We start from the raw sequence: 19,229 nt of genomic DNA, 5'->3' as shown, positions 1-19,229 counted from the left end.
ACGTCAACCAGTAGCATTAACTTCCCCACGTTGTCGATCGTCAGCAACATACCACTGAGATCCATTGCATAGATGTGGGAGTGCTGCAGAATGTGACTCACACAGGTACTCGCGCTTTGGGCTCTGGGGTCCATCCCATGATTTTTTATATTGCCCGCAGTTGGCATAGGGATTATAATTCTGATGCTATCGTCACAGTCATGATACCGTGGTCACTATGTCATGATTTTGTCGTGACTTTGTCTGCCCATCGTCAATTTGTCCTGATGGTAAAAATGACCGTTAAATTTCGTAATCCCCCAAGTCATCACGTTGTCATAGCGCTCTCCGACATTGTCGTGACGGTATTAGGTCCATCGTGATGCTGTCATGACACTGTCATAAAGCTGTCGTGACGGACCAATAATCGTGACCAAATGTCAAGACTGAACAAAATAATGCTATTCCTGACATTAATGACATTCCTGGCTTTAGATAGTACCACTTAAAGATTGTATAGTGACTGGCCAGCCGGTTAGTCACTGCACGCTAATTCTCGAGGATTCCCAACATGCTAAGCTTTCCAGGTGTGGAACAGAACAGACTCAAAGTCAGGTCAGGCCAAGCACCTGGGGCCTGGGGCAACCTATGAGGCAGCAGTTAGTCTCGCCTCGACTCTCGTCTCGCACACCTGCGGCCGCTCGCCCGGGTATTGCTTTCCACCAACAATAAACCCATGACTGGTCTGTGTTTGCCTCTGTGTCCTTGGCGTAGAGAACACCACAGTTGGTGACCCCGGAGTGACGCCGTGACACGCGATGACGACCACATGCGACATGCGGGACGTTCCCGCCTTCACGCCTGATGTGGCCACATGTTTTCCTCACCTCGAAGCGGTTTGGGATGGTGTATTGATACGCGCTCTGGTGACAGCGCCCTACCACGCAGCGTGGCAATGGACACACGCCCCACCCTCCCGTGGTCTACGCAGCACTGTCGGCGGCGCAAGAAGGCGACCAGGAGCTGCGGGCCCTGCGGGAAGGACAACGGCTCTACAGAGGCTTCGGTGTCGCATCCCGGACTTCCCTCGCAGATATGGTGTGATGTGCCCCGTCCCTCCCGACGCCGCCCGCTTGGGCACCACCTGCCCCGCCACCGCCCTCTCGTGCACCACCTCCCGCCCCGCCCAACACCGCCCGTTCGGGCACCACCTCCCGTCCGCTGGTGCACCACCTCATGCCCGCCGACGGCCGCCGGTGCGCCGTCTCGCTGCCCGTCCCCGCAGCCCTCCCGACCCACTCCGTCCGACGCCGCCCGCTCGGACACCACCCTCCTGCCACAGCCCGCCGCTGTCCGCTCAGGCACCACTTCCCGCCCCGCCTGACGCCGCCCGCTAGGTCACCACCTCCCACCGCTGCCCGATCGTGCACCACCTTACGCCCGACGTCGCCTGCTCATGCACCACCTCCCGCCGTTGTCCGCTCGTGCACCACCTCCTGTCCCGGTCCGCCGCTGTCCGCTGATGCACCACCTCCTGCCCCGGCCCGCCACCGCCTGCTCGTGCACCACCTCCCGTCCCGCCCCGACGCCGCCCGCTGGTGCATCACCTCTCGAATCGCCCTGACGCTGGCCGCTCGGGCACCACCTCCCGTCTCGCCCGACGCCGCCCACTGGTGATCTCCGCGGCCCTCCCCGCCTGCTCCGGACCGCCCGCGAAGCCCGTTCCGGACCTCCCTCGCCGGCCGTTCCGGACCGCCCTCGTCGCCTGCTCCGGACAGCCCTCGTCACCTGCTCCAGACAGCCCTCTTCGCCTGCTCCGGACAGCCCCCGGCGCCTGCTCCGGATAGCCCTCGCCGCCTGCTCCAGACCGCCCTCGCCGCATGCTCCGGACCGCCCTCGTCGCCTGCTCAGGACCGCCCTCGTCGCCTGCTCAGGACCGCCCTCGCAGCCTCGCTCGGTCCCGTGGGTCGCCTCTCCCTTTGTTTCTCGTTTCGTGGTGGATGGGGTGGGGGTAATGTAGTGTCTGGCCAGCCGGCTAGTCACTCCAAGCTAATCCTCGTGGATTCCCAACATGCTAAGCTTCCCAGGTGTGGAACCGGCCAGACTTAGAGTCAGGTCAGGCAAAGCAACTGGGAGCTGGGGGAACCCACGAGGCAGCAGTCTGTCTCGCCTCGACTCTCGTCTCGCACACCTGCGGCCGCTCGCCCGGTTATTGCTGTGCACCAAGAATAATCCCATGAATGGTCTGTGTTTGCCTCTGTGTCCTTGGCGTAGAGAACACTAATATTGCATTAAAATTCTAATAATCCGCACTTTTATAGAAACACTATTTATTTATTTCTATATATTTATTTAATTATTGAATGAGACTTCTTCAAATTCAAAGATGAAATTAGTTTTCCTCCATAGAATACAAAATATCAATAAAAATCTATATGCAAAATATCGAGACTCAAAAATAATGTTTTTGCAACACTTAAAGAAAAAAATCCCAGTTCATAGGAAAAGGAAGATCAGCATCCTCAACTCGCTTGTTTTGATTACAAAAAAGGACTCGCCGATTTCTTCCATCTATTCAGCTATCGCCATCATGTGCAGTTAAGTGCGTGCAAATTTTTCTTTTACCTTTAACCTTGTCACTGCTAGTCACAGACTTCTATCATTGCCTGCTATTCCACCTCCTAGAAAGTGAGACTAACATTTTATATATATATATATATATATATATATATATATATATATATATATATATATATATATATATATATATATATATATATATATATATATATATATATATATACGATGGGCGTAAAAGCTATGAACGTTAGCATTTAAAAAAAACGGATCAAAAATATAAACAATGGATCGTTAGAATTCTTGCAAAACTGAAATGAATTAAAAAAAAAAAACTATGAACTGCATAGTAAAACAAAAACACACAAAAAAAATTTGTTCATTGCACCTTAACCAGGAATACATATTTAAAAACATAAAGATAATTCAAAATAAACATACTGAATTTACAAGTAAAAAAAGAAGAATGATAATGATATGATATTGATATGATAATAAAAATTAAAACATCCATGCCCTCTAATATAAATATTATCAGATCACTCGCATTACATTTGGTACCTTAACAACAAGTCAAGAATTTCAGGTGGTAACACTTATCAGTGAGTGATTACGAGAGGAAGAATCCTTATCTACAATGATATTCACTTAATCACACACTTCATCTGGGGTGAAGGCCAAGGGAGCCAATAGTATATAAAGCAACAAGAGGACATCACAGACAGCACTAGCTCCAACATGAAGCTTTTGGTGGTGATTACTCTGGTGGCCATCAGCGCCGCAGCTGCATGGCCCAGCTATATGTCAGATGAGCCTGACGGTGAGTTACTTGTGTATCTATTCAAATCACTCTAATTACGCATATATATATATATATATATATATATATATATATATATATATATATATATATATATATATATATATATATATATATATATATATATATATATATATATATATATATATATATATATATATATATATATATATATATATATATATTTATTAGAGTAACATAAGAAATCGTGACGTAAACTCATCAAAGTGGGATTTCCGTATATCTTTAAGAGAAAACAGTAGACAACTAATTTAAACTTTTCTTCTTTACTGAACTGAACACTTTTTTTTTCTTCAGGTGTTTCTACGCATCAGAAGCAACATGATGTAAACTATGCCTTCTACAAGATTTTCGAACCTCTTCGCGATAACAGACTGGCTGGCAAGGCAGCATCCTTTAATCCTGTGGGAGACATTTCCATGTACAAGGATGGAGGAGTCGCCGTCCGTCACCTTATGGATGAGCTCACACATGGCCGTCTGCTGGAGAAGAAACACTGGGCTGTCGCCACCAACAAACGCCATCTGGAGGAGGCAATCATGCTCTTCGAGGTGTTTATGCAGTGCAAGGACTGGAACTGCGTCGCCAGCAATGGAGCTTACTTCAGGGAGCGAGTGAATGAGGAAGAATTCATCTATGCTGCCTACCATGCCATCAAGCACTCTCCTCTCACCCAGCATGTCGTTCTGCCCGCCATGTACGAGGTAAAGCCACACCACTTCACCAAGACCCAGGTCATCGAGGAAGCCTACGAGGCCAAAGAGATGAGGCTTCGCAACATAATCTTCCAAAATAACTTCACTGGTACACCTAACGACATCGAACATAGAGTCGCATACTACCGTGAAGATGTTGGCGTTGGCACTCACCATTTGATGATTCACTTGGAGAATCCATTCTGGTGGAAAGACACCTACGGCTACCACATTGATAGGAAGGGAGAGAACTTCTTCTATGCCTATCACCAGCTCCTCAACCGTTACGAGGCTGAGCGCATCTCCAATTACCTGCCTCCTCTACAGGAGCTGAAGCTCGACGAGCCCCTGAAAGAAGGATTTACTCCGCAGACCACCTACAAGTTCGGTCCACCCTTCCCCATCCGCAATGACGACATCCACCTCCATGACGTAGACAAGATAGGCAGAATTCACGAAATCGTTCACATGGAAGACCGCATCCACGATGCCATCGCTCACGGTTACGTGGAGGACGAGCAGGGAAACAAGATCAACATCGAAAACGACCACGGCATTGACATCTTGGGTGACATCATTCAGTCCTCTATGTACAGCCCCAACCGCAAGTACTACGGCAATCTCACCACCCTGGCCTACACATTGCTTGACCACCAGACCGACCCCAAGAATAAGTACGACACTCCCCCCGGCGTGCTCGCACACTTGGAGACCCTCCCACGCGATCCCGCTGCCTGGAGACTGCACAAGAGAATAGACAACATCTTCAGGGAGCACATCGACTCTCTTCCTCCTTACACCAAGGAACAACTCGTATTCCCGGGCATAACTGTGGCGGACATCCAGATCCAAGGCAACCTTGAAACTTACTTTGAGGAGTACAAATACGACCTGATCAACGCCTTCAACGACAACACCACTCAGACCGAGTTCTATGACATCTATGCAACAATGCCTCGCCTCAACCATAAGGAGTTCACCTATAAGATTAAAGTGCAGAACAACAATGGCTCCCCAAAGAAGTCTGTCATTCGCATCCTCGCCATGCCGTACCGCGACGGTAACGGTGCCATCATCCCCTTTGACGAAGGCCGCTGGCTTGCTATCGAGATGGACCTCTTCGTGAAGACTCGTAAGTTATTTTGCAGTAATGTTCATTAGTTAATGTTTTTTATCTTTTCCTTTTTTTTTTTCTATCCTATACCTCTTTTATTGATTATCGTAACGATTTTGTCCTGTTTCTTCTACAGTGACTCCGGGAGACAACGAGATCACACGCAAGAGTTCAGAGGCTTCCATCACTGTACCTGACGTCCCGACGTATAAGACTCTCGTTGAGATGACCGAGTCTCATCAGACCCTAGAGATGTACGAGAGCGCCACTGGCATTCCTAACAGACTGCTTTTGCCCAAGGGTAACGAGGAGGGTGTGCAGTTTAGACTGCTAGTGGCTGTCACTGATGCTCAGCAGGACGTCAATGACGAGAGCATCATTACCATGAACAAATACCACCACTACGGTGTCCGCGGCGTCCAGCCCGACAAGAGGCCATTCGGCTACCCGTTGGACCGTCGTGTTCCTGACGAACACATTGTCGACGAGGTGCCCAACATCAAGGAGACCATGGTCAAGGTCTACAATCACAATGTCTTCATTCCCATTCCTCATAACTAACTGTACCCATCTGAACTGCAAGAGTCAGTCATATGGTTATAGGACACATTTATCACTATTTGTCAATAATCATGAATGGTTTCCATTTCTTTAAATTTTGTTCATCCGCACTAATTTTACTTATATAGCTCAATACTTACAAGTAATCTACCATTTTTTTTTTTTTTATTAATTCACTGACTTCCTGACAGCTAATTGTTTTTCCTTTTCCAAGATAGGCATTTCCTTTCGGAAATGATAGTGAACCTCCTTAAATTTGATTGATTACAATAAAAGAAAAAAATCAAATATTTTCTAAATGTGATTTTCAATTATTCCTCTTCTAAACACACAATACAATAACTTGGAAAGATGATACCATTCCACTTATAATCGTCACCTGAATCTACATTTGATCAAGGTTATCAAGCTGCTCGTTGTATCTTGAAGAGTTCTATCGACTATTTCAATCGTTCTCAACATTTTTTTTTTCATAATATTATCCGTGTAATGACGTTTTCAAATTTCTGTTACCCATATCATGAAATTTAAATACAGTCGTGTATCTCCATGATAAACTAAATAAATATCATAAAACTTAAATTTAACATTACATTATTGCATAAGGGTATCTCTTATGCAATCTACAGAGATTAAGGAAGAAAAACAGTGATAAACCGTTAAAAATAATAAGTCGATTGAAAATCAGCCACCGTTAACTGTTTAAGATATTCTAATATAAATTTCATTGTCCAAATATCCTTTAAATTACAACTACATTGGTCTTGAATATATTGCTCCTCCACGCCCTCAGGACTATGACTTCTTTCTTCATTGTGTCTCCCCTAAGCATGTATCAGGGGACAATATTTCTCATTATGCGATTGTAAATATATATATATATGTATATATATATATATATATATATATATATATATATATATATATATATATATATATATATATATATATATATATATATATATATATATATATATATATATATATATATATATATATATATATATATATACGTATATATATATATATATATATATATATATATATATACTTTTTAATAATTTATTTCATTAAGCCATTATTTAATATTAATATCACATGCGAAGAGCGTTCTATTTCTCAAATGGACTTCATTCCATGTGCTACAGCGTGTGAGTGTCCTCCGTATATATGCTGTGATGGTAGAATCCTTGAAGCGTTCCTGTTCAGGCAAAGGCCAGGTTTTGTGGATTTCACATAGACGTCGGTGTCGAATATTTCTTGGTCTTGTCTTATCAGGATGTCCAGGAACGGTATTGCTCTGTTGACGATGTGTTCGATGGTGAAGTTTAGTTCCGCCGGCTCTTGCTGGCAGCTTCTCAGTTGTTTTACTTTTTCTTCGTGTTTATTTATTCATTTATTTATTCATTTATTTTTTACATGAAGATATCGTTGTATCAGAAGTACATCTCTAGTTTCTTTATTTTCTTGAACTCTATCACTTCCACACTCCCCATAAAATAGTTCACTAGTAGTACTCCAAATGAAGACCCCATAGGAAAACCATGAATAATTTTGTTTATACTTTTTTTTTCCGCTGGGGCAGGTGAAGGGTGCCTCTTGGGTGCAACATTCGAAGAGATCGCGGAGCTTTTTTTCAGTGATGTTCAGAGTACAGGTGCTGTCCTCGGCGTACACACGATGAGTTATGTAGATGATGGTTTGCTGAACTGGGACATTTGAGAAGAGGGACTCTACGTCTAGTGATGCAAAGCTTCCTCTTGCATTCGTGGTTTTGAGGATGTACAGGATATCCGCGGCTGAATTCACACTATAAGTAGCTCGTACATGGGGGTTCACAATGGCACAGAACCTTTTATCGATGCTGTATGAGTGAGCATGTGCGAGATAATAGGTCTCAGCTTGTTTTCCGACTTGAGCGTTTTTTACATTGCCATAACAGAAATCTGTGCTGTACTCTTCCGTGAGGTTGTTATACTTAACGTTGTTGCTTTTGGTGTTAGAGGTGACATAATTTTTTTTTTTTTTTCTCAGAGCTTCCATCGGATCTCCTGTTATGTTGACAACCTGTGTTATCCTTTAGAATGTCACTGATCTTGTTGATATACTCGGAAGTATTCATGAGGAGGTAGACTGCCGCCTTATCTGTTTTTCGTTTTGTTATGCTGCGAACATCCTTCAGTTGTTTGGATGCTTCAAAGTACATTTAATTAATTTAATTTAATTTAATTTAATGTTGTCGATGAGTATTTCGCACTCGACTCTCTTTTCGTATTTCTTCGGTTTGGAGATGGTGTGGCAGTTTAGTCAAAATTTTTTAGTTCTTTTTGGTTGCGGGTGAACTTTATGTAACCCTTACGAAGCCGCTGGTGTTTTATGTGATTTCCGATGAAGTTAACCGGTTTTTTTTTTTTTTCTGGTTTCATTCGTTGATGTTCCTGCGATGTTGGTCCATCACATTCTTAAAGTTAGTGATGGTGGTGTCTTGAAATTTTCTGTGGGTTCTGTGGGTTCTTGGCGTTGTCATGACGAGACTCTTGAATGTGTACTAGAAGTTTTAAGATATTTCTGGTTTTGGATAGTTCCCCTTAAAAATTGCATAACATTCTAATAAGCCACACTCTTATAGAAACATTATTTATTTATTTTTTATTTATTTTCTTATTAATTCAATGAGACTGTTCTTCAAACTAAAAGCTGAATTTATTTTTCCTCCATAAGGATACAAAATATAAATAACAACCTATATGCAGAGACTCAAAAACTAATGCTTTTGCAACACTTAAAGAAAAAAACCCAGTGCATAGGAACAGGAAGATCAACATCCTCAATTCGCTTGTTTTGAGTACAAAAAAGGACTCGCTGATTTCCTCCATCTATTCAGCTATCGCATTCATGCGCGGTTAAGTGCGTGCAAATTGTCTTCTTACCTTTATCCTTGTCTCTACTAGTCACAGACTTCTATCACTGCCAACTATTCCACACCTAGAAAGTGAGACTTACATTTTTTTTTTTTTTTTTTTTTACGATGGGCGTAAAAACTATGAACGTTATCATTTAAAAAAATGGATAAAAAATATAAACAATGGATCATTAGAATTCTTGCTTCAGTGAAATGAATCAAAAACAAGTATGAACTGCATAGTAAAACACACACACAAAAAAAATAATAAATTGTTGATTACACCTCAACCAGGAATACATATTTACAAACATACACACATAAAGATAATTCAGCATAAACATAAAGTGAATTTACAAGTGAAAAAAAAAGAAATATCTTAGAATCATATTCATAATTTTGTTACGAACGATATAAATAATTTGACTGAAATATTGACTAAAAAATTAACACATCCATGCCATCTAATATAAATATTATCAGTAAGATCACTCGCATTACACTTGGTACCTTAACAACAAGACAAGAATTTCAGGTGGTAACACTTATCAGTGAGTGATTACGAGAGAAAAAGTCCTTATCTACAATGATATTCACTTAATCACACACTTCATGTGGGGCGAAGGCCGCGAGAGCCAACAGTATATAAAGCAACAAGAGGACATCACAGACAGCACTAGCTCCAACATGAAGCTTTTGGTGGTGATTGCTCTGGTGGGCCTCAGCGCCGCAGCTGCATGGCCCAGCTATATGTCAGATGAGCCTGACGGTGAGTTACCAGTCTGTGTATTCAAAGCACTCTAATTATATATATATATATATATATATATATATATATATATATATATATATATATATATATATATATATATATATATATATATATATATATATATATATATATATATATATACGAGTATATATATATATATATATATATATATATATATATATATTGGAGAATCAAGGAAATCGTGAGGTAAACTCATCAAAGTGGGATTTCAGTATTTCTTTAAGAGAAAACACTAGACAACTAATTTAAACTTTTCTTCTTTACTGAACTGAACACTTTTTTTTTTTTTTCAGGTGTTCCTACGCATCAGAAGCAACATGATGTAAACTATGCCTTCTACAAGATTTTCGAACCTCTCCGCGATAACAGACTGGCTGACAAGGCAACATCCTTTAATCCTGTGGGAGACATTTCCATGTACAAGGATGGAGGAGTCGCCGTCCGTCACCTTATGGATGAGCTCACACATGGCCGTCTGCTGGAGAAGAAACACTGGGCTGTCGCCACCAACAAACGCCATCTGGAGGAGGCAATCATGCTCTTCGAGGTGTTTATGCAGTGCAAGGACTGGAACTGCGTCGCCAGCAATGGAGCTTACTTCAGGGAGCGAGTGAATGAGGAAGAATTCATCTATGCTGCCTACCATGCCATCAAGCACTCTCCTCTCACCCAGCATGTCGTTCTGCCCGCCATGTACGAGGTAAAGCCACACCACTTCACCAAGACCCAGGTCATCGAGGAAGCCTATGAGGCCAAAGAGATGAGGCTTCGCAACATAATCTTCCAAAATAACTTCACTGGTACACCTAACGACATCGAACATAGAGTCGCATACTACCGTGAAGATGTTGGCGTTGGCACTCACCATTTGATGATTCATTTGGAGAATCCATTCTGGTGGAAAGACACCTACGGCTACCACATTGATAGGAAGGGAGAGAACTTCTTCTATGCCTATCACCAGCTCCTCAACCGTTACGAGGCTGAGCGCATCTCCAATTACCTGCCTCCTCTACAGGAGCTGAAGCTCGACGAGCCCCTGAAAGAAGGATTTACTCCGCAGACCACCTACAAGTTCGGTCCACCCTTCCCCATCCGCAATGACGACATCCACCTCCATGACGTAGACAAGATAGGCAGAATTCACGAAATCGTTCACATGGAAGACCGCATCCACGATGCCATCGCTCACGGTTACGTGGAGGACGAGCAGGGAAACAAGATCAACATCGAAAACGACCACGGCATTGACATCTTGGGTGACATCATTCAGTCCTCTATGTACAGCCCCAACCGCAAGTACTACGGCAATCTCACCACCCTGGCCTACACATTGCTTGACCACCAGACCGACCCCAAGAATAAGTACGACACTCCCCCCGGCGTGCTCGCACACTTGGAGACCCTCCCACGCGATCCCGCTGCCTGGAGACTGCACAAGAGAATAGACAACATCTTCAGGGAGCACATCGACTCTCTTCCTCCTTACACCAAGGAACAACTCGTATTCCCGGGCATAACTGTGGCGGACATCCAGATCCAAGGCAACCTTGAAACTTACTTTGAGGAGTACAAATACGACCTGATCAACGCCTTCAACGACAACACCACTCAGACCGAGTTCTATGACATCTATGCAACAATGCCTCGCCTCAACCATAAGGAGTTCACCTATAAGATCAAAGTGCAGAACAACAATGGCTCCCCAAAGAAATCTGTCATTCGCATCCTCGCCATGCCGTACCGCGACGGTAACGGTGCCATCATCCCCTTTGACGAAGGCCGCTGGCTTGCTATCGAGATGGACCTCTTCGTGAAGACTCGTAAGTTATTTTGCAGTAATGTTCATTAGTTAATGTTTTTTATCTTTTCCTTTTTTTTTTTTATCCTATAACTCTTTTATTAATTATCGTAACGATTTTGCCCGGTTTCTTCTACAGTGACTCCGGGAGACAACGAGATCATACGCAAGAGTTCAGAGGCTTCCATCACTGTACCCGACGTCCCGACATATAAGACTCTCGTTGAGATGACCGAGTCTCATCAGACCCTAGAGATGTACGAGAGCGCCACTGGCATTCCTAACAGACTGCTTCTGCCCAAGGGTAACGAGGAGGGTGTGCAGTTTAGACTGCTAGTGGCTGTCACTGATGCTCAGCAGGACGTCAATGACGAGAGCATCATTACCATGAACAAATACCACCACTACGGTGTCCGCGGCGTCCAGCCCGACAAGAGGCCATTCGGCTACCCGTTGGACCGTCGTGTTCCTGACGAACACATTGTCGACGAGGTGCCCAACATCAAGGAGACCATGGTCAAGGTCTACAATCACAATGTCTTCATTCCCATTCCTCATAACTAACTGTACCCATCTGAACTGCAAGACAGTCAGTCATATGGTTATAGGACACCTTTATCACTATTTGTCAATAATCATGAATGGTTTCCATTTCTTTAAATTTTGTTCATCCGCACTAATTTTACTTATATAGCTCAATACTTACAAGTAATCTACCATTTTTTTTTTTTTATTAATTCACTGACTTCCTGACAGCTAATTGTTTTTCCTTTTCCAAGAAAGGCATTTCCTTTCGGAAATGATAGTGAACCTCCTTAAATTTCATTGATTACAATAAAAGAAAAAATCAAATATTTTCTAAATGTGATTTTCAATTATTCCTCTTCTAAACACACAATACAATAACTTGGAAAGATGATACCATTCCACTTATAATCGTCACCTGAATCTACATTTGATCAAGGTTATCAAGCTGCTCGTTGTATCTTGAAGAGTTCTATCGACTATTTCAATCGTTCTCAACATTTTTTTTTTTTTCATAATATTATCCGTGTAATGACGTTTTCAAATTTCTGTTACCCATATCATGAAATTTAAATACAGTCGTGTATCTCCATGATAAACTAAATAAATATCATAAAACTTAAATTTAACATTACATTATTGCATAAGGGTATCTCTTATGCAATCTACAGAGATTAAGGAAGAAAAACAGTGATAAACCGTTAAAAATAATAAGTCGATTGAAAATCAGCCACCGTTAACTGTTTAAGATATTCTAATATAAATTTCATTGTCCAAATATCCTTTAAATTACAACTACATTGGTCTTGAATATATTGCTCCTCCACGCCCTCAGGACTATGACTTCTTTCTTCATTGTGTCTCCCCTAAGCATGTATCAGGGGACAATATTTCTCATTATGCGATTGTAAATATATATATATATGTATATATATATATATATATATATATATATATATATATATATATATATATATATATATATATATATATATATATATATATATATATATACATATATATATATATATATATATATATATATATATATATATATATATATATATATATATATATACTTTTTAATAATTTATTTCACTAAGCCATTATTTAATATTAATATCACATGCGAAGAGCGTTCTATTTCTCAAATGGACTTCATTCCATGTGCTACAGCGTGTGAGTGTCCTCCGTATATATGCTGTGATGGTAGAATCCTTGAAGCGTTCCTGTTCAGGCAAAGGCCAGGTTTTGTGGATTTCACATAGACGTCGGTGTCGAATATTTCTTGGTCTTGTCTTATCAGGATGTCCAGGAACGGTATTGCTCTGTTGACGATGTGTTCGATGGTGAAGTTTAGTTCCGCCGGCTCTTGCTGGCAGCTTCTCAGTTGTTTTACTTTTTCTTCGTGTTTATTTATTCATTTATTTATTCATTTATTTTTTACATGAAGATATCGTTGTATCAGAAGTACATCTCTAGTTTCTTTATTTTCTTGAACTCTATCACTTCCACACTCCCCATAAAATAGTTCACTAGTAGTACTCCAAATGAAGACCCCATAGGAAAACCATGAATAATTTTGTTTATACTTTTTTTTTCCGCTGGGGCAGGTGAAGGGTGCCTCTTGGGTGCAACATTCGAAGAGATCGCGGAGCTTTTTTTCAGTGATGTTCAGAGTACAGGTGCTGTCCTCGGCGTACACACGATGAGTTATGTAGATGATGGTTTGCTGAACTGGGACATTTGAGAAGAGGGACTCTACGTCTAGTGATGCAAAGCTTCCTCTTGCATTCGTGGTTTTGAGGATGTACAGGATATCCGCGGCTGAATTCACACTATAAGTAGCTCGTACATGGGGGTTCACAATGGCACAGAACCTTTTATCGATGCTGTATGAGTGAGCATGTGCGAGATAATAGGTCTCAGCTTGTTTTCCGACTTGAGCGTTTTTTACATTGCCATAACAGAAATCTGTGCTGTACTCTTCCGTGAGGTTGTTATACTTAACGTTGTTGCTTTTGGTGTTAGAGGTGACATAATTTTTTTTTTTTTTTCTCAGAGCTTCCATCGGATCTCCTGTTATGTTGACAACCTGTGTTATCCTTTAGAATGTCACTGATCTTGTTGATATACTCGGAAGTATTCATGAGGAGGTAGACTGCCGCCTTATCTGTTTTTCGTTTTGTTATGCTGCGAACATCCTTCAGTTGTTTGGATGCTTCAAAGTACATTTAATTAATTTAATTTAATTTAATTTAATGTTGTCGATGAGTATTTCGCACTCGACTCTCTTTTCGTATTTCTTCGGTTTGGAGATGGTGTGGCAGTTTAGTCAAAATTTTTTAGTTCTTTTTGGTTGCGGGTGAACTTTATGTAACCCTTACGAAGCCGCTGGTGTTTTATGTGATTTCCGATGAAGTTAACCGGTTTTTTTTTTTTTTTCTGGTTTCATTCGTTGATGTTCCTGCGATGTTGGTCCATCACATTCTTAAAGTTAGTGATGGTGGTGTCTTGAAATTTTCTGTGGGTTCTGTGGGTTCTTGGCGTTGTCATGACGAGACTCTTGAATGTGTACTAGAAGTTTTAAGATATTTCTGGTTTTGGATAGTTCCCCTTAAAAATTGCATAACATTCTAATAAGCCACACTCTTATAGAAACATTATTTATTTATTTTTTATTTATTTTCTTATTAATTCAATGAGACTGTTCTTCAAACTAAAAGCTGAATTTATTTTTCCTCCATAAGGATACAAAATATAAATAACAACCTATATGCAGAGACTCAAAAACTAATGCTTTTGCAACACTTAAAGAAAAAAACCCAGTGCATAGGAACAGGAAGATCAACATCCTCAATTCGCTTGTTTTGAGTACAAAAAAGGACTCGCTGATTTCCTCCATCTATTCAGCTATCGCATTCATGCGCGGTTAAGTGCGTGCAAATTGTCTTCTTACCTTTATCCTTGTCTCTACTAGTCACAGACTTCTATCACTGCCAACTATTCCACACCTAGAAAGTGAGACTTACATTTTTTTTTTTTTTTTTTTTTACGATGGGCGTAAAAACTATGAACGTTATCATTTAAAAAAATGGATAAAAAATATAAACAATGGATCATTAGAATTCTTGCTTCAGTGAAATGAATCAAAAACAAGTATGAACTGCATAGTAAAACACACACACAAAAAAAATAATAAATTGTTGATTACACCTCAACCAGGAATACATATTTACAAACATACACACATAAAGATAATTCAGCATAAACATAAAGTGAATTTACAAGTGAAAAAAAAAGAAATATCTTAGAATCATATTCATAATTTTGTTACGAACGATATAAATAATTTGACTGAAATATTGACTAAAAAATTAACACATCCATGCCATCTAATATAAATATTATCAGTAAGATCACTCGCATTACACTTGGTACCTTAACAACAAGACAAGAATTTCAGGTGGTAACACTTATCAGTGAGTGATTACGAGAGAAAAAGTCCTTATCTACAATGATATTCACTTAATCACACACTTCATGTGGGGCGAAGGCCGCGAGAGCCAACAGTATATAAAGCAACAAGAGGACATCACAGACAGCACTAGCTCCAACATGAAGCTTTTGGTGGTGATTGCTCTGGTGGGCCTCAGCGCCGCAGCTGCATGGCCCAGCTATATGTCAGATGAGCCTGACGGTGAGTTACCAGTCTGTGTATTCAAAGCACTCTAATTATATATATATATATATATATATATATATATATATATATATATATATATATATATATATATATATATATATATATATATATATATATATATATATATATATATATATATATATATATATATATATATATATTGGAGAATCAAGGAAATCGTGAGGTAAACTCATCAAAGTGGGATTTCAGTATTTCTTTAAGAGAAAACACTAGACAACTAATTTAAACTTTTCTTCTTTACTGAACTGAACACTTTTTTTTTTTTTTCAGGTGTTCCTACGCATCAGAAGCAACATGATGTAAACTATGCCTTCTACAAGATTTTCGAACCTCTCCGCGATAACAGACTGGCTGACAAGGCAACATCCTTTAATCCTGTGGGAGACATTTCCATGTACAAGGATGGAGGAGTCGCCGTCCGTCACCTTATGGATGAGCTCACACATGGCCGTCTGCTGGAGAAGAAACACTGGGCTGTCGCCACCAACAAACGCCATCTGGAGGAGGCAATCATGCTCTTCGAGGTGTTTATGCAGTGCAAGGACTGGAACTGCGTCGCCAGCAATGGAGCTTACTTCAGGGAGCGAGTGAATGAGGAAGAATTCATCTATGCTGCCTACCATGCCATCAAGCACTCTCCTCTCACCCAGCATGTCGTTCTGCCCGCCATGTACGAGGTAAAGCCACACCACTTCACCAAGACCCAGGTCATCGAGGAAGCCTATGAGGCCAAAGAGATGAGGCTTCGCAACATAATCTTCCAAAATAACTTCACTGGTACACCTAACGACATCGAACATAGAGTCGCATACTACCGTGAAGATGTTGGCGTTGGCACTCACCATTTGATGATTCATTTGGAGAATCCATTCTGGTGGAAAGACACCTACGGCTACCACATTGATAGGAAGGGAGAGAACTTCTTCTATGCCTATCACCAGCTCCTCAACCGTTACGAGGCTGAGCGCATCTCCAATTACCTGCCTCCTCTACAGGAGCTGAAGCTCGACGAGCCCCTGAAAGAAGGATTTACTCCGCAGACCACCTACAAGTTCGGTCCACCCTTCCCCATCCGCAATGACGACATCCACCTCCATGACGTAGACAAGATAGGCAGAATTCACGAAATCGTTCACATGGAAGACCGCATCCACGATGCCATCGCTCACGGTTACGTGGAGGACGAGCAGGGAAACAAGATCAACATCGAAAACGACCACGGCATTGACATCTTGGGTGACATCATTCAGTCCTCTATGTACAGCCCCAACCGCAAGTACTACGGCAATCTCACCACCCTGGCCTACACATTGCTTGACCACCAGACCGACCCCAAGAATAAGTACGACACTCCCCCCGGCGTGCTCGCACACTTGGAGACCCTCCCACGCGATCCCGCTGCCTGGAGACTGCACAAGAGAATAGACAACATCTTCAGGGAGCACATCGACTCTCTTCCTCCTTACACCAAGGAACAACTCGTATTCCCGGGCATAACTGTGGCGGACATCCAGATCCAAGGCAACCTTGAAACTTACTTTGAGGAGTACAAATACGACCTGATCAACGCCTTCAACGACAACACCACTCAGACCGAGTTCTATGACATCTATGCAACAATGCCTCGCCTCAACCATAAGGAGTTCACCTATAAGATCAAAGTGCAGAACAACAATGGCTCCCCAAAGAAATCTGTCATTCGCATCCTCGCCATGCCGTACCGCGACGGTAACGGTGCCATCATCCCCTTTGACGAAGGCCGCTGGCTTGCTATCGAGATGGACCTCTTCGTGAAGACTCGTAAGTTATTTTGCAGTAATGTTCATTAGTTAATGTTTTTTATCTTTTCCTTTTTTTTTTATCCTATAACTCTTTTATTAATTATCGTAACGATTTTGCCCGGTTTCTTCTACAGTGACTCCGGGAGACAACGAGATCATACGCAAGAGTTCAGAGGCTTCCATCACTGTACCCGACGTCCCGACATATAAGACTCTCGTTGAGATGACCGAGTCTCATCAGACCCTAGAGATGTACGAGAGCGCCACTGGCATTCCTAACAGACTGCTTCTGCCCAAGGGTAACGAGGAGGGTGTGCAGTTTAGACTGCTAGTGGCTGTCACTGATGCTCAGCAGGACGTCAATGACGAGAGCATCATTACCATGAACAAATACCACCACTACGGTGTCCGCGGCGTCCAGCCCGACAAGAGGCCATTCGGCTACCCGTTGGACCGTCGTGTTCCTGACGAACACATTGTCGACGAGGTGCCCAACATCAAGGAGACCATGGTCAAGGTCTACAATCACAATGTCTTCATTCCCATTCCTCATAACTAACTGTACCCATCTGAACTGCAAGACAGTCAGTCATATGGTTATAGGACACCTTTATCACTATTTGTCAATAATCATGAATGGTTTCCATTTCTTTAAATTTTGTTCATCCGCACTAATTTTACTTATATAGCTCAATACTTACAAGTAATCTACCATTTTTTTTTTTTTTATTAATTCACTGACTTCCTGACAGCTAATTGTTTTTCCTTTTCCAAGAAAGGCATTTCCTTTCGGAAATGATAGTGAACCTCCTTAAATTTCATTGATTACAATAAAAGAAAAAATCAAATATTTTCTAAATGTGATTTTCAATTATTCCTCTTCTAAACACACAATACAATAACTTGGAAAGATGATACCATTCCACTTATAATCGTCACCTGAATCTACATTTGATCAAGGTTATCAAGCTGCTCGTTGTATCTTGAAGAGTTCTATCGACTATTTCAATCGTTCTCAACATTTTTTTTTTTTTCATAATATTATCCGTGTAATGACGTTTTCAAATTTCTGTTACCCATATCATGAAATTTAAATACAGTCGTGTATCTCCATGATAAACTAAATAAATATCATAAAACTTAAATTTAACATTACATTATTGCATAAGGGTATCTCTTATGCAATCTACAGAGATTAAGGAAGAAAAACAGTGATAAACCGTTAAAAATAATAAGTCGATTGAAAATCAGCCACCGTTAACTGTTTAAGATATTCTAATATAAATTTCATTGTCCAAATATCCTTTAAATTACAACTACATTGGTCTTGAATATAGTGCTCCTCCACGCCCTCAGGACTATGACTTCTTTCTTCATTGTGTCTCCCCTAAGCATGCATCAGGGGACAATATTTCTCATTATGCGATTGTAAATATATATATATATATATATATATATATATATATATATATATATATATATATATATATATATATATATATATATATATACTTTTTAATAATTTATTTCATTAAGCCATTATTTAATATTAATATCACATGCGAAGAGCGTTCTATTTCTCAAATGGACTTCATTCCATGTGCTACAGCGTGTGAGTGTCCTCCGTATATATGCTGTGATGGTAGAATCCTTGAAGCGTTCCTGTTCAGGCAAAGGCCAGGTTTTGTGGATTTCACATAGACGTCGGTGTCGAATATTTCTTGGTCTTGTCTTATCAGGATGTCCAGGAACGGTATTGCTCTGTTGACGATGTGTTCGATGGTGAAGTTTAGTTCCGCCGGCTCTTGCTGGCAGCTTCTTAGTTGTTTTACTTTTTCTTCGTGTTTATTTATTCATTTATTTATTCATTTATTTTTTACATGAAGATATCGTTGTATCAGAAGTACATCTCTAGTTTCTTTATTTTCTTGAA

At 41.0% G+C, this 19,229-nt stretch overlaps 3 protein-coding genes across 3 annotated transcripts; all 3 read left to right on the top strand.

Annotated features, from left to right (window-relative positions):
* The first annotated feature begins 3,179 nt into the window (after positions 1–3,179).
* LOC135105610 (pseudohemocyanin-2-like) lies at positions 3,180–6,066 on the top strand. Its single transcript, XM_064014289.1, has 3 exons — positions 3,180–3,376; positions 3,695–5,224; positions 5,343–6,066. Exons 1-3 carry the CDS (start codon positions 3,295–3,297, stop codon positions 5,765–5,767), a joined length of 2,037 nt encoding a protein of 678 aa, XP_063870359.1. The 5' UTR covers positions 3,180–3,294; the 3' UTR covers positions 5,768–6,066.
* Positions 6,067–9,173: 3,107 nt separating this feature from the next.
* Positions 9,174–12,126, top strand: LOC135104956 (pseudohemocyanin-2-like). Its single transcript, XM_064013175.1, has 3 exons — positions 9,174–9,438; positions 9,756–11,285; positions 11,403–12,126. Exons 1-3 carry the CDS (start codon positions 9,282–9,284, stop codon positions 11,825–11,827), a joined length of 2,112 nt encoding a protein of 703 aa, XP_063869245.1. The 5' UTR covers positions 9,174–9,281; the 3' UTR covers positions 11,828–12,126.
* A 3,097-nt stretch (positions 12,127–15,223) lies between these two features.
* LOC135104346 (pseudohemocyanin-2-like) lies at positions 15,224–18,155 on the top strand. The gene is made up of 3 exons (XM_064012080.1): positions 15,224–15,488; positions 15,786–17,315; positions 17,431–18,155. The coding sequence occupies exons 1-3, from the start codon at positions 15,332–15,334 to the stop codon at positions 17,853–17,855; spliced, it is 2,112 nt and encodes a 703-aa protein (XP_063868150.1). The 5' UTR covers positions 15,224–15,331; the 3' UTR covers positions 17,856–18,155.
* The last annotated feature ends 1,074 nt before the right edge of the window (positions 18,156–19,229 follow it).

Source organism: Scylla paramamosain, chromosome 1 (assembly GCF_035594125.1).
Source record: "Scylla paramamosain isolate STU-SP2022 chromosome 1, ASM3559412v1, whole genome shotgun sequence".
Classification (NCBI taxonomy): Eukaryota; Metazoa; Arthropoda; class Malacostraca; order Decapoda; family Portunidae; genus Scylla; species Scylla paramamosain.
This window is presented reverse-complemented; position numbering and strand designations above follow the sequence as displayed.